General features: G+C 38.5%; 1 protein-coding gene across 6 annotated transcripts in view; it reads right to left on the bottom strand.

The window, feature by feature from the left end:
* Window positions 1–17,163, bottom strand: part of DUS2 (dihydrouridine synthase 2) — a 37,807-nt gene that overhangs the window by 4,346 nt on the left and 16,298 nt on the right. For 5 of the 6 annotated variants that reach the window (XM_032701504.1, XM_032701502.1, XM_032701507.1 and 2 more), the window contains one exon: window positions 16,322–16,824. The exons of the other annotated variant lie outside the window; for it this stretch is intronic. In XM_032701504.1, the coding sequence (XP_032557395.1) occupies window positions 16,587–16,824 (238 nt within the window). In that variant the 3' untranslated portion in view covers window positions 16,322–16,586. Of the gene's footprint in view, window positions 1–16,321; window positions 16,825–17,163 lie in introns of those variants that run through there. 6 annotated transcript variants of the gene reach the window in all.

The raw sequence follows: 17,163 nt of genomic DNA, 5'->3' as shown, positions 1-17,163 counted from the left end.
GGGATCACTTTCTTTGGGAAGCGGCAGGGTTTTTCAGCTCCGCTCGGCCGGTGGCGGTTCCCTCTCAGGCTGTGGATGCATGTCCTGGTGGGATGGGTGCTGGGCTCGTGGAAGGGGGACCTTTCCCAGGCACCTACACAGCTCACACAGCGAGCAGTGACACTCCCTGTTCAGTTACTGTTCAAATAAGCCACATCAGCCCACACAGCTTAAACAGCAGATCTTCCTTAACTCCATGTGAAAATCAGGATGGAACCTGTAACTTGGTCATAACTTTATCACCTTAGTTTTCTTCATCAACAGCCCACCTGCCTATGCCCCAGGGCCAATTCTCTGAGATATTTGATGGGTGTGTACCAGAGCTCTCTCATTATGCACCTATTTTGTAATGGGGCCACAACAGACATGTGAAAGAAAGGGGTTTGCATATAGCCCTTTCCTGTTCCTCTGTTGTTGTGCCTCCTACACATCTTCTCCTTAAAAAAAAAAAAAAAGAGCGAGCAAATTGTACCAACTGAACATACTCAGTTTCAAAATTAAGGTACTGATAAGGGTGAATCTGTTGCTTCAACAGAAATTGTCAATTGCTTACCTTGTGCCAAAGTGCAGGGGGTGGGGGGGGAAGCTTTTAAACCATGGGGTATTTGCAGGTTTGATCAAAGAACAATCTATGGAGAATGAATGCAGGGCAGCAAAGGCACAATCACAGGTTTCTGGTCTACAAGACTTGCAGGAAAAGCCAGCCCAAGTCAGGTACAGGACAGAAATCACTGGAATCAGTTCAATTTGACTGAATGCCAGAGCACACTCTAATCCAGGGAACAGAGCCAGACCTGACCCTATTTGCAGGACCTTTGTTGCTGTTTTAAACATGTATCTTTACTGTAACAGATAATAAACCAAATATGATATTAACCTAGCAATTAAAGAATCATTAGCAAAAGAAGCAATGCTTTGATCTGTACTAGTTAGTCAGACTGCCATTAATGCCAGCTGGGTATATTAAGTACAGATCTTTCCCTAACAACATTTTAATTGATTTGAATAAATAAATTAATTTAGACTACATGATAAATTATAAAACCTAAGTCTCAAAACCTCCTCCCTTACACATTTATACTTAAAATCATCTACCCAGCCATTAAGGTAAATTGCAGTTCTACAACAAGTATTAAGAAACAAGTTTAATATTTTTATCTGCTTGTACTTCGAGGCTAATAAGAATATGGTGTTAGGCAACAGCAGTAACGCTCTGTTCCTTCCCTCTGTGCCATAGAAGCAATGCCATCTGTTCTGCTGGTTTGGCAGAACCACTTGTGAGACCACCCTGTGAACCAGACCAAGGTACCCAACCCAGCTTCGTTCTTTATTTGTGGGGAGAGGGGGAGGACTGTTCAGGCCGGATAAGTTCCCTGATCTGATCCACAAATGCTGTGTCAGCACAAGTGCTCAGGGATGGTGGAGTGGCTGCAATAAGAACACAGATCAAGGATATCTAAAGTTAGTACTGCTGCCAAGTGCTGCGTGTCATGAGACAAACCCTCACACGCAGTCCCAATCCCTGGGCACGGCCACGAGGGGCAACAGCTCCAGAGAAATACTCCAGCCCTGCTGCCAGATCTGTGCTCTTCACAAACACCAGTAAAAACCCCTGTGAACAAGCCTGTGAGTGAACAGATGGTATCTCAAGGATAAATGCTGCAAATACATTGCTGTACAGTGACTTTAGAAGAAAACCTATCATGAGGCTGATCAGTAGCGAAACTTGGAGAAAGTAAGTCTGAAAAGTAAATAATGAGGCTTATTGCAAGTGATAAATACAGGGCTATTGGATTATTTGCTACGGGATTTTCTCTTGTTAACCTTAGTTTTAAAGACACATTTTTCACTCAGTAAAGAGAAGGATAATCACTTCAAAGGATTGCTATCTGAAAGAAGTGATATGCAATAGTAAATCATCAGGAAAAACAGACTAAAATATACTTCAAGTAAAAGAGAATCTTTAAAACACTCGGACAACAATTCATCAATTTATCCCCTCCCCACAATTCATACCAGTAACTCTGAAAAAAATCTATCCACTAGTGATGATTGTTTTCTAAGCCATGGCCCTGACAAATATACTTTTTAGTCTCAGATATAAGGAAAGCTACAAAAGGTTAAAAAATGTGGGTATAGTTCAGACAAACATCTAAGAGTTTGAAAATTCATCTGAATGCTTTCTGTCAGAAAAAAATGTGCTGTAAGTCTCGTGAGAAAAAGGCTTATTTGCGATGTTACTGGCACTTTTATTTCTGTTCTCAGCTGAGAGTAGTCAACTTCTCACATGGTGTTTTGTCTTCAAGAGTTGTGGGGAAAAAATTCTGTTCTAAATATAGAAGATTATAGTGAGACATCCCATGTAAACTAACTTTGCCTCTTGTTACTAAAAGAGACAATGGGATGGTAAAGTAAAATTTTGGTTAGCACTGAAGAGTTGCATGCAGTTAAAGAAGAAATAATTGTTTTCATTTTACAAGAAGATTAAAAAATCTGCATATATTCAACTTGAAAGACAAATTCTGATTTTTAGGTATACAGCACTAATTCAAAAATGCCTCTCAATTAACTTGACTGACAACCACCAAGTTCCTATGGCAGTGCCTAGAAATAAAGCTTGACTGTACACAGCAGTAGGACTAGGGTTTGAGCAATGGATGGAGTAAATTGCCTACCATCAATAAATTACTTCCTAAACCTACATTTCATTTCCAAAATGCCTTAGAAATTTATCAGTCTTTCATTTTAAGTCAGTGGGATGTAGTCTCCAATATTAGTTCTGAAAATAAAACTTGAACTTTTAAATTAATTAGACTTGTTTAAACATTTTTACCAGCAGTTTTACATGACAAATATACATATGTGCAGGAAAAGGCTACGATTTTGAGTGCTCTGCCTCACCAAGGCCAGCTGGAGAAACAGCACATTTCCATAATGGCAATTCTCCCTTTGGACAGATCAGGTTGGGGTTTTGTTTCTGAAACAAATAGGTTTGGTTTATACTTCCTTGGACTAGCTCTACTGGGAAATTTTTAACATTTCTAATGTCACAGACTTCCACATCAACAAAGATGGCTAATATCTACAGGACATAGTCTGATAAATACTCCTTTTGCCAGCAGTGCTGTCTTAAACCGCCCTCGCCTCCAAGGCTCCTTGTTCCTTCCTTTTCTTTCTGTCTTGTTGCCCCCAAAGAACCCTTTGGAGGGGTGGTGGAAGTGGTGTGGAGAATACAGGTTTTAACCTGCATCAACTCCCTAATCTGTTTTACCACAAAATTCCATAAGCAATCATACTTAAACGAGACAGGGACAATGATGAGGGGAACGAACAGTCAGGGATTGAGGAGTACTGACACCAGAAAAAGTGTTCATCAAACTACAGCACCCATCCTGTCTGACCATAAGATGTTCCTGCTACTTATGGAGGCATCCAATTAAAGGGGAGTTCTTGGGAAGCAAAAAGGTGTCAGCTAAAGATGGCAACAAAACGTGTCCCTCAAATAATTAAGTGCTCTTTTAAACTGAAACCATAGGGGTCTCAGGAGTGGAATACAGTGACTTCCTTGCAAATATGCACTTTTAGCTGCTGCTTTGCAAATTCGTATTATAGCACGTTCACTATATGTGCAAAACTGGGCTTGTTTGCGCAGGGCTTGTGTGGTAGAGACAGTACTAAAATTTCAAAATTTTTAAAGGGTCATGTTACATGTTCAGAACTCACAGTTCAACTGGCATTTTATCTGTCCACAAACTACATGGTGTTGCCCCATTCTTCAAAAAAAAGAACATCCACCTATAAATCAGGCTTGTGTTAAGAGGACCAAGGAGATACCCACCTCTCCTTCTCCCTTCCACCCCAGATACAGCTGCAATTGCATGCTGCTTTTGTATGAACAAGCTTGTTGTTACTGACTCTTGCAGTTTATTGGAAAATTAAAAATGAAAATATGCAGACTATTTTATAACCACATATAAATGTATAAACTTCCAAGATCCTGCGTGTTTGCCTATCCCCAAACCAGATACACAATATAGGTATTTGTATATAAAAATTCATAGGCAGAATTTTAAAAGCTCTACAACACTCAAAACAGAACTGTTAAGCAGCTGCTTATTCCCCACTTTTATGAATACAAGGCTGAATTATTACTCTATATAATAGAGTACTTGTTTTTCCAAGAGGTAGGAGGTAATCCCTAACACTTAGTTTGTTTACAGTCATATCTGCCTCCCCAGTGATACTGCCAGAGCCTGGTAATTTTTCTGAAGGGCAGTGGGACTAGACTAAGCATCTTTCACATACTGACTAGGGTATATGCTCCCTATTTAGAATCTCTATAAAGAGATTCCAAAGAATATGTTTTTGTTTTAGGGAACAGAGGCACATTTTTGTTTTCATCCTCCCCTCCCCAGTCTTTCCCTTTAGAAATTACTCTTGGTAATCCTGCATGCTTGTGGTTTTTTAATCTGTAGACAAAAACATGGAGCCAGAAGTCAGATGAAAACTCAGATGCATACATTCTTTTAAAAGAATTTCTATCTTATGTAGGCTTATATAGATGTGGTAGGAACATGGAGCCAACTGTATTATTTTTGCCAATCTGCCTTCAAGTTCAATAGTGAATAATGTCACAGATGTATATATGCTTTCCCAGATGTGTTATGGGGTTCACAAACAACTGTGTTTGTCTGTCATCTACCCCAGCAGCTGTGAGAAATACCTGGACTCCTCAGGAGGACATACTGTATAAAATATCAACACCTTGTTTGTTTTTTAAAATAATAGAGTCTCAGGAGTATCATCAAAGAGTAGTTAGAAAAGGTTAGTGTGGATCCTGGAACAAGTTTTCTCTCAATTCTTTCCCCTGAACCTTTCCCTTCCCCATACATTTTTCCATCTCTTATGCTCTTTGGGGCCAGTTCAGGATGGAGAATCTCTCTGCAAACCTTGGCTTCGTTCATAGGCAAGTAAAGCAAAGGATCAAACTTATCTGTCTGTCTAGAGCAATCAGAACTCCAAGTTTATCATTCAGAAATTGGACCATAAGCTGAGCATTCATTTGGCCTCTGTATCTCAAGGCACTTTGAGAACGGAGCTTCTGTCTTCCCTGCCTTAATCTGAGAGGGATTATTACTGAATTTGAGGACATGGTCAGACATGTGCAGCTGATCTGTATTAAGAGATGAACTCCTTCACACTGCCTGTATTTGCCAGTCCTCTCAGATTTGCCAGCCTGAATACACATAGAACCACTCTCTAACCTGGTTCTGTCAAAATAATCTGCTTTTTGTGGCAAATTATCAGAGAACCATAGGAAAGGAATGAAAGACAAACGCTCCTTTTTGTTGGCTCCTGTTACTCTAGGACTTGACAAGGTTCTCACTGAGAGTGAGATGGCTATTAATACCCTGATACAAAGTGAATGAATACCATAATTTAGAAGAAAGGAGTGAAATCTCACTAGGAAACCCTAGAAACTGTATAGCAGTTTCTTTAAAGAGAGGAACTGATGACCATTTGGAAAAATGTATTTATATTTTAATGATCTGCAAAGTTTAGCCTCTGGCAGTTTTATTTTAAAAATAATCCCTTACAATTAAAACCAGTTAACTCAGAAACTGCTGCAAGATGAAATCTACTTGATCTCTTTTCCACATTTTGAATTGCCACAAATTTTCTTTGTTGCAGAGCAACTTTCCTACAAATATTAAATGTTGTTATCTTACATGCACAGAGAAGAGGCACAGCATCTGTTACACAGTCAAGAAACAACTGAGTGCCTTACTGCCAGGAAAGACGACTCACTTTGTACAGGAACGCTGTTTGTCTGTTAGACATGCAAGAATCCACTTAGCTTCAATTTCAGCTCATTTGTAGTTGCCAATATCTATCCTTTAAATACTTACAACCACCACTTCTGTGTTGAAAAGGTATCTGTTTTCATCTCTCATTTTAGAGTGAGACATTGTCCAAAGCATCTGGTAATGTGAACTGTGGGGCCCTGGATAGCACAGGAACTATATAACCTGGTTCAAAGGCATCCTAGATGAGAATAAAAGTGGTTCATGAGTGGTTCTTTTGGCAGCAGTGGCCCTTGGTTATCAAAAAATTCCACCTAACAAAACCACTCTATCTTGCAGGCTTGTTTTCACTCTGCATCAGCTCCCTGGGCTAGGTAGCCAAAGGATTGTACACGCAGTTGCACTTGCAGAACTGAGAGTGAGATGCAGGGGCAGGAGGTCCAGGGTACTTTTGTAGAATGGACTTCACAAGACACACTTGTAAACTTGACTTGACCACAGCGTATCTGAACCATAGACAGAGGACTTCAGCCTATGCAGGCACTAATCTAAACTTTTTTCAGAGCATTAATTTTCTAGACAAACATTTACAAGTGGGCTGTAGTTTCAATAATTATTTCAAAATGCTCTTTGTTTTCAGGAAACTATAGTGGGAGGACAAAAGAGGGAAAACAAGATATTTAATTTTAGATTCTACCCTTGACTGAATTGTTTATCAGTTGCCATGATCCCTATTGAGAACTAGCAAGAAGCAATAAAATGCCTAGGGTTTGAAAGATACGGTCTTCTCTAAAAACACAATCTAGGCTCAGAAACAGAGATTTCCATCATTGGAAATTGCATTGCTGCCATATGCATCAAAATCGATGGGTAGCCCACCTGGATTAGAACTATTTTACCACTCAGCAATGCAGATACTGGCCCACCAATTCCCCGTGCCTGAGAGTGGATGTACGCTGTAGGCATTTTTAGAGCTTATGCAAGCACAGCCAGCCTAGCTGTAAAGCAGCTGTATCAGCTGTTGTTAGCAGAACCCTTGCAGCACAGATTTCATTGCAGGGGTACATTATGTTCTACAAAAGTGAATTAAATACTTGAGAAGTTTAGCCAGCTCCAAGATCTGTTTCTGTCCAGCTGTTCTGCCAGTAGATAGTCATTGTAACTGGTATTTTAACAATACAACTTCAGTTACAGGGAAATACCATTTGTCTTGGCTGCTCCCAGAAATCACAGAACTTACCAAGCAAACTGTGTCCCAAGGTACCGTATTCTTGTTCAGGAGGGTTCTGTTGCCATGATTCTCATTGTTTGTATGGACAATTTAATGCAAAAAATTAAAAGTCTCATTTGATTAATATGAACCCTGCCCAAATAAACAAGATCCATAAATGCAAAGGTTAGACTGCCAGGAAGTACTTCTCTGGGCCTGAAACTAATGAGGCTGTGGCTGTACTGACCTTTTCTAGGTGATAAATATTGACTGAAGCAGTTCCCATTTTCACTCCTTAGGCGCTTTCAGTTCCCAGGTACTCTTTCTCACCAAGGTGCCATCTTTGCTGTTGTGCCATCACTAACACTTTTGTGGTACCAGAGTGAATCACATCAGGGAATTGATTCAGCTGAAAAATAAAAGCAACCACAAGCAAGTGTCTGTGCTGGCAAAAGGGAGGAGGCAACAAGTGAAAGAGATTGCAACAAGAAGCAGGAGGCAACGACTTGATACCTTGGTTGGAACCACAGGTATCATGTGAGCCTTGCTAACAGAGGATCTGGAATTGTAATGGGGTGAAATTACTGGTGAGTGAGAACAGCTCAATGAAAGAGCTCAGAATAGACATCAAGTCAGCTTTCACAGTCCCTTGCCTTAGTTATCTCCACACTATTCCTTTCAAGAAAGAAAGCATTTAACATGTTTGAATTCAATGCTACAGTAGTTTATTCAGTAGCTTTGCATGTCTCTGAGAAATGTGTGTTATTTGTTTCAAGAATAATTAGTGCCAAGAATATACTGACAACATAGTTTGAACACAGTGTCATTCCAATACACCGATGAGACTCAAGTACAGGCAGCAACTTCCTTAACTGATGGTCATTCAATACCCCTTTTCAGCATTCTTCAGTTCACATCCCACCTCGATTACATATAATACATTTGATGAAAAATTTCATGCAGTCACCATGAAGTACTGGATATCAGCTCCTTCTTAGGCACACAAATTAAAAATTTCAAACAGAAAAGAGCTTGAGGCAAAATTCCTTGACTAAATAGCTTTTAGGTTTGTGAGAACTTAGATCCGAAGCATGTTACTTTAATCCATCTAATTCAATCACCATTTCATCCTTTATAAGTAATTCGGTCTAAAGCTTCATAGTCAACTAGTGAAAACTTGAAACAATGCTGATCTTCATTTTAAACAATCTCCTGTCAACAATCACATCTAAGAAAGTATATCGCTACTTCCCATATTTGTAGTGGGCAGATCTGAATTCAGGACATCATCCAGGATCTCAGAATCATATCTAAATCACCAATAAAAGCACTCACGGAGATAGTAAATCATTTACTCTGACATTTATATCCCTTTACGTAACACCAATTCCAGATCCCCGACTATTTTAACTTTCGTCTCACCAGTTCATCCACAACACATTCTTTAAGCTGCTTTACGTAAAGTTTTTCTTTCTCTCATGTCTTGATTATAACACGAATCCACTTTGAGCTTCCTCCTTCTTTACCACATCCATCCTTATCTCTCACGGAGAGCACAAAAAGCATAAAAATATGTACTCCAGTTCTCCTCTTTTCTTGTGAAAAATGGGTCAGTCAGCTTTGTGCTCCTCCCTGCCTTTCACCCTTTGTATGGTTATATCCTGTTCTACTGTTCAGCTTTGTTCTCTTAGATGGTAAATTCTTCATAGCAGATGCTCCATACAATCTTAACACTTTGCCTATTTTGGATTTTGCTACCATACAGATAATAAAATTATATTCCACACAGACCTGAATTTCATCTGTATCAACCAAAAAACCCCAAACCTTTGCATAACTGCTGATGTTTTTGAGTCAGAAATGTAATGCCAGAATCTATTTTTAGACACTGTGTTAAGTTTCACTCACTTTTGATAATCTACATTTTCCTTTTGTGGAGTTATGTTTTGTTTATAGCTTAGAAATTGTGTGTGAGATCTCATGGGATGACCTTTAAAATAAACCAAGCTTAACAGCTTGATCTCCACAGTGGCGTGGGAGTCTAAAGATGTGGTTGAAGATACCTGTTTCTCGTTAGAAGGAAACTAATGACAGATCATGCCACTTCCTCACTTATCAAGGAAGATCCTCTTGATGCTAGTTTTATGTTAAACTACAGCAGTTCACCATGCACTGGGGGTGTATTTCAAGTTGTTGACAGAGCTCAATACTGTATATTGTTCATTAAATAATCTATACAAATTAACAGAATAAATTCAATAGTTATGCAAAGCTTATCAACTTGTCTGCAAAATACCGAGCAGTCAATAAATGGGAAGTATACTGGATAGAAATATGCCAGACATTTCCCAGTTCCATTTCTTCAATCACAAGGACTCATAACAGATAATTGCATGTATCAGTTGGGATCTTCTCATCACACTAATTTCTGTGATAATTTGCATAGAAATGTCAAAGAATGAAAACTTTAGGAGATCAGCTACATCACAAACAGTAACAGTACGAACTCCACAGATGCCCTTATCACTGACCCCAAGTCTTGATCTGGACATACTGTACTTGAAAGGACTAAGAAGTATTTTAATTGCCCTCTTCTTTTTCTGCCACTGGTGTTTGTGCTGAGGTTGTCAACAGGATGTTTCATGCTAAGAACTGGAATGTACCCAGCAGCTCATTCTACTTTATTTAGAACATCCTTACTATCTGCATAGGTATTATTGTGAGTGCAGACTGCTAGAGCAATGCAAGAAGAAATAGAGTTAGTTGTTTTCTGTGAGTTTAGGATCCATGTCAGTACAATAGCAGTGTGCACAGGGGGTTCTAAAGTACAGGGGAAGTGAGAAGAGTGAACTGTGTGGGTGAAATGTTCTCTCCGAACAGGTGATCCAGTGAATTCACAGGCTGGGCTGAGAGGAAAATAGTACACAATGGGAACGAGGCAGTGATAGGTGAAGATGTGAGGTTTTCTAACAGGATGAGGTTAGCTCTTCCTTTCATGACAATACATCAACCCTTTCTGTAAAATCTCCTCTTCATCTAAATTACCTTTTTTTTTTTTTAATTAAGAAGTATGAAGAAAATAACAAAGTGGAGGTGGATCAAATCTGTTTGTCTTCAGTGCGTTTCTCTATAAAATTAAATGGAAACTCTATCCCCTGTCATACTTTGAGATGTGTTTGCTTCCGTGGCATAAGGCGTCCTTTTAAATAAATGCTGTGTTACATATTTTGTCTCTAACAAAGAATTGAGAATCCTCCTACAGACTCCCAAGAATTAAAATACCGAATATGAACATGAAAATGGGTAAATGCTGAATCTACAGGTAAAGTGCTGTGCCAGTACTACTGTACAGGAAGACATTAGAGACTAGTTTTCTTTTTTTTCTCCTCTCTATTTATCCCTTAACCCAGCATTGCTGTCATTATAGGACATGCACATTCTCAAGTCATGCTGCCTAGTCTTGCACATCACCCATACTAGTGAGCAAACTGATTTTACAGCCTACACTGCAACATTTGCCATGCTGATAAAACTTAATGGGAGAGAAGGTAATTTATTAAATCACTATTAGTTCAGTATTCACAATGCAATATTTCTGTAGCCTAGAGGCTATAAACTTTCTAAGAACTACAACTGTTTTCCATGTTCAAGCAGAACAAAATATGAAAGCTGCTATTAGTTGTAGTAAGAGGTAGGCATCTGTAACTAACTGTACAGTGATTTACACTTAATCCTGCAGTCTCAATATTCCACCCCTCTGAAATCATATAATTCTCATGCCCTTGTGAACACTCCATCTTCCATTCATTCCCATCTAAGGATCTTGAACACCTTATGTTCAATTAACTTCTGAAAAAAACCCAAATCCTTACAAAAACCCCTGTTGTATGCCATACAGGGGAAATAAATGCACATTTCTGCTTGAGTGAAACTGTCTCATAGTGTTTTTAACACTCTTCAGATCTCATGGGTTTTGTGGTTCATATAGGTACGACTTCTTAGACATGTTTACTTATGTTCTGCCTGGTGTTCAGGATTTGGCTCTATTTCGGCACAGAAGAAAACAATGACAATGGTTTCAGCTATTAAATTTTTTGTTGCCTGGGATTTCTATATGAGTATGTAACTAGAACAGATATGCAGATGGCCAGGAAATTCAACTTAAATTTTATAACGATTCAGAGAGCTAATAAAACAGTAAACTACAACAACAACAAAGTTTTTGCTACCAGAGAAACTTAAAGAAAAATGCAGTAGCTAATTTTCTAAGTAAATAAGCATACACTGAATCAAACCATGTAAGTCACCAAGAAGCTTCCCAAGGAAATATGATTAGAGCCTGATTTTTTTTTTTTTTACCTCAAAAAGATAATCTTTTCCAACAGAAAGATTGGAAATTAAAAAAGGTTAAAATGTACTAGCTTTTATTTTAATATCTTTGTAACTCTCACTTTTCTCAGACCACAATGAGGGAAACCACTTTATCAGTTTCTGTTTAAGAAGTCTGACATAAAGCTCTCTGAGCAACTGCTAACAATCCTTGCTGACACCTGTGCACAGACAGTGGCAAGTACACAGGCATGCATGGCACATGCAGCAGCCTAACACTGCATAGATAAGTTTGCAAAGCAATGGAAAACAGGACTAGGAAAGGTAGCATGTTTATATAGTTTTAAAATAGCTAAAAAGTTGAAGATCTGTATTCAAATCCAGTTCTGTCAGCTCTATGCAACAGCATACTAATCAAAAAATCCATGTTCACTCTTATACATAGATTATATTAATTTCATTTTTCACAGTGACATAAGCATTAAAAAATGTATGGAGCTTATCAAGGAAAAATAAGTTTAAATGAGTAAAGTGTCAGATTTGTACTACTCTCTAAACTCTGTAAACTCTCTCTTTACTTTGTAAACTCTCACAAGAGGATCTCTCTCAGACAATAATTTTCTAAAAATGAAAAACAGAGACTCTTCCACCATGCCAGGGCAAGGGAAAAGTATTTATTTATTTAACTAATAGATATTTAACAGCAGATTCACATTAACTCCTGCAACAGTTTCATGTGGGAGCTAAGTGAACACCACAAGTGATGTATATTTTTAAGCCTCTCATAAAAGCCACTGAGGTTAGTGCTCCTTTGAGCACGGATGACTGAACTAGACTCCCTCTGGAGCTCAGCAATTCTTCTCCTTAACTGACCTAGGCAACTGTTGTTTAACAATACACAAGGCACTCCCTCCTCACCAAAGACTTACTTTTCATGTTTAGCTTTTAATGTTTTTCATCAGCTTTGTCATCAGCAACTCTGAATAAAAGCCTCAAACATTGGCCTCCTGCACTGTGGTACAGATGGAACTTAAGCCTTCCAGGCCATCTCACTGACATCACATTTTGACTCAAGAGTCCAAATATAAGCAGATTCCTGTTTAATAAAGCAACAGTTCCCATTATGCTGAACTCCTAGGTTTGATTAAAGAAGTAGGAATAAAATGCTTTTGTGAATTAGGATGTTTTTCTAGCTAACACCTGTTTGGGACCTCTTGCAATCTTGCCAGTTGACATGTTCGAAAAGAATGTTTTCTGCGGGTCATAACGGGCAAGTAAAAACCAAACCAAACCAAACCAAACAACGTCCTACCTCCCCCTCCTTCCCCAGCAGCCCAAGGCATGCTCATCCTTTGAATCAGCGAGCAGCTGAGCTGACATGTGGTTCACTTGCCAGTTTCTGAAACTGCAGTACTGGGGAACTCTAGGATTTTGATATTCAAACTCTGTATTTGAACCGCCAACATTTAACCTCACATTCCAGGGCGGGGTTGGGCTCAGAGCCCAGGACATTCCAAAAAGCATTCCAACCAGCAAGGCCCTGGAGGTAGCCCCACAGTGAGTGCATCCACACTAAAGGCTAGTAAAAATATCTCTGCGTTCCCATTCAGGTTTCTAGTAATCAGAGTACGTGTAGGCTAAAGGGAGGACAAGCTACAGTTCTGTCAACAGCCACAGACCATACTTTGGCAGGTATCATTACAAATACTTTCTGCAGCATCAATATCAAGTAAAAAATAAAACTGCTTTTTTGTTCACTGACAGTAGCCCTGCGAAAGAAGAAACCAATTGCGTCAATGAGTTCCATATGATTAATAGTGAAACATTTTCACTAAGCAAATACTTAAAATAGAGCACAGCTCTGATCAGTATTGACCAAGTACCATATTCACACCACATTAAAACTGAGAAAAAAATTCTGAAAAGTGAGGCTAAATATCCTCCAACCCAACTGTGGTCTCAATTGCCACCCTATGCAAGAATGCAGAAGTGCAATGGCTGGATCACTAAATACTGCAGAATTCAGCATATTTTTGGGAAGAAAAAAAAACCTGCCACCTTCTGTTTATGGTAAGTACAGCAGAGAACAGAAGCACGGGAGAAACTAATACAGAGTCACCACTGTTGTTTGCTCTTTAAAAGTAATGTGAATAGAACAATTTCTAGAAGAAAAGCACTGGTCACTGAAGTGACTTTAAAATCAGTGCTGAAAAGGGAACATACATGATAAATACAATTATTCTATCTGGTTAGGGTGAATTGAATTATTGAAGTAGGATAAATCATCACACATTAGTTGTAACAGATTTAAGAGGAATGGGAAGTATGTAACAGAAAGTCATTAAATCACAACATTCTGACATGCACATAGACATATATACAATTGCAACTTTTCTTTGGTTCTTTTTGAGATCCATAAAGAGTGTCAAGCATGTTATGCTTTCTAGCCACTTGCCAGAATTTACAGTCCTTTTATATTTAGCATTGAAAGCTCATCCCAACAGAGTGACTCCTCACTCTCACTTTTACAGGCTCTGTTTGTCCTATCCGTAACTACAGCACAGACAACTCCATTAATGTGTACAACCAGTGCAGTGAGCTACACATTGGCAACCACATAATAATTTCAGGAAGGATTTGAAAACATGCACTTATTAGAAAACAGAAACATCCTCTCAGATTTTAGCACCCATTTGATTTAATATAAATACAATATATACACTTTGCAGACTTGTGTTAACACAGCATTTGTTTCAGCTCATAGTGAACTGTGTAGCCAGTGTTATCCAGCTCTCTCCATCAACCAAACCCCGGTTTGCCAGTAAAGCACCTACATGCTGGGTACTCCTACAACCTTTCTTTAGGTATCAAACTTCGACTACAGTTCCATGTGAATTTTTGACAGCATGCTGCAGAAATCTGCTCAGCTGTTCAAATAAACCAAAGATTTCCACATTCTCAAGCACCACTGGAACACCTGGCTCTCGCCATAATCCTGTGCTCTGAATTGCATTAAGTCACTTGCTGGAAGGAAACAATACAAAAAGTCTACGTAGGCTGTACCTCACTAAGGAGGCAGGAGAATGAGTATTTGCATCATGTGACAAAATATGAGGAGAAAAAAAAAAGGTAAAGTACTGTTATGAGGGCCTTGGCTCCCAGTCTATTTTAACTTCCACCAATCCATAGTAATTGCTGCCATACAAGTCTACACTGTATTTAGACACCATCACCTATAATATCCAAAGGTTCAATTTTCATTTTAGACAGCCAATGACGACAAGAGACAAAGCCAGATTCTTCTAAGTGACAGGAAAAGAGGCAGCGGGCACAAATTGAAATAAAGGATATTCTATGCAGTAGAAGAAAAAGAACCCCCCACTTTTGTTTATCATAAGGGTGCTCAAACACCAGAACAGGTTGCCAAGAGAGGTTGTGGAATCTCAGACCTGGAAAATGCATGAAACCCAGTTAGACACAGTCCTGGGAAACTTGCTCCAGTTTGCTCTTCTTTGAGCACGGGGTTTGGATCAGATGATCTTCAGAGGTCCTTTCTACACCCAAACATTCCATGATTCTATTAGATTAGACCTTGCAAGTCACACTGCTAACAAGACCTAACAATTACTTTTTCTCTATTTTGATGGCCCCAAACAGTTCTGACAAAAACAAGATACCCAGATAGAACTCACAATAGGAAAATTGCTACTTCTGAAATTTCTGATTAATACTGCAAATTCTTTTGCTGCTTTGGAGTAGCACTTCAGTTATATCAAATGTAAGCGTATTTAACTGCACTTACTGCAATGTCCAAAATGAACATGAAAAGCTTTCTTCTTAGACTGCATGTATTTACTATACATTACTCTTATGTGAACAGCAGACATTTTATCTCTGAATACACAATTTTTAATTTCACAGCTCTGAACTGGTGAGATACTGTTCTTCCTTTTTCAAAGAATGGTTTAGTGTCAGGACTATCACTTGAGGAAAAGATTCAAAATTTTATATAGGAAGAGTATTTCTGAACAACATCCAAATGAATTATATTTTGTACATTTTTATACAAAGTACTTTAGAGATCATGGCATGATATATTCCTGTCATTTTGTTTTCAGACCAGAACTGATAATCTCACGATCCCTCATGCTGTTAAGGGAAATTAAACCACTGTTTAAATAAACTGTTAGTAAATGAAATCCCTGAATTCTTTCGGCATTCTTCTGGGGATTCAGAACTCTAATTAAAATTAGACAAGCTCAGCTGGATTGCTGTGAATCAGACTGGGTCTGTATCCTCTCTTGGCATATGGCATGTACTTATAGTTTACTTTAACAGGAAGTTGTGATGATGGAAAATGAAGAAGAGAACATGTATCTTTGATTGAGACCACCAGTATCACCAACAGCTAATTACTGAGACAAACAAGGTCACATTTCAGGGACATAAAAGGCCATATTTGGATTCCCATTATTGCAAGTAATATACTTGCAGACATTTACAAGGACTTTCAAGTTCAAAAGAATAAAACATCTGAAAGTGCATTCATTCAACAAATTCATGGCTACCAGACTGGCTTCAATTCCCCACTGGAAAGACATAATTGTAATACCTAAGACCAGGAAAGGATGGTTAATTCTATTGTCATGTTTCTGAAGAGAAAAATGTAGTTGAAACTATGAAAGAACAATGTTATTTTAATGCTTAGTGTTACAATTGTTAAGTCCTTCTCTCTGCAAAAACTTTTTCTTGATACCTGATGGGTGTAAACCAAGCTTGCAAGGCATGCATAAAACTCATAATTTTCCTACATTAATTTTTCTAACTACATAGTTGCATAAGGAATCCATCTGCTTATAGATGATATACTAATATTAATACATCACTTACCAGCACACCATAGATTTCTTAAAAACAAGTAATAAAACCAATGACAAAATTGCTTTGAAAATACCTGATATTTGAAAAAATTTATTAATAGGGATAATCTTCTCCATGTTCTTTAAAATCAAGTTCCTAATTTATCCTGTCTGAAAGGCACCATAGGGACATAGTGAGTGGTGAACAGTAAACATCCCATTGGCATTTTTCATACCTGGGGAATTCATCTGTCTCTGAAAGAATCCAAATGAAATGTGAACAACAAGATATACAAATAGGAGATAATTTGTAGCTGCATAGGCATGAAACCTCTGATTTCCATGCTACCGTGGCATCTTAGGCACATTCCTGTCAGAAGTTTCTTCAATAAAATTAGCTTTTTTATGGGAAGGTTCAGCAAGATCTTCTCCACGGTCTTTGTTATTCAAGTGCTCCTGGTCTTCCCTCTTGCGTTTGTTAATCAGGTGATTTTCTCCCTCACACAGCTTTCCCTCTGGGACACCCAATGTTCTCAGACAGACAATAGCTGCAGCCTGTTCTGCTAGTTTCTTGGACTTGTCCCTGAAGAGCAAGCAAACAGAGCACAGGTAAAAGAAGAAACTGAAGTCTCTACACTGCCAAGAGAATTTCCTGTCTCTGATGCAACATCATAAACAAAGAGCATTTGTAGTCATCTCATAGCAGAAGAACAAAATAGGTCAGTTCCAGAAATTATTTGAATCTTGCTAGGTGTCAAGTGTTGATGCATCACTCCTGATGTAATATTCCTTGAAAATTTGTTTCTATCAGGTCTTGTGCCTCAAACACTCTTCATTTCAAAGGTACAAAGTCAATCTGTGTTTGGCCCAAGTGGTCGCAATCCTCAGAAAGTTAACTTTTACAAATCTGATCGCTAAACAA

The sequence above is a fragment of the Chiroxiphia lanceolata genome, chromosome 13 (assembly GCF_009829145.1).
Source record: "Chiroxiphia lanceolata isolate bChiLan1 chromosome 13, bChiLan1.pri, whole genome shotgun sequence".
NCBI classification, from domain to species: domain Eukaryota; kingdom Metazoa; phylum Chordata; class Aves; order Passeriformes; family Pipridae; genus Chiroxiphia; species Chiroxiphia lanceolata.
Note: the sequence above shows the minus strand (reverse complement) of the source record. Positions and strands in the feature narration are given on the sequence as shown.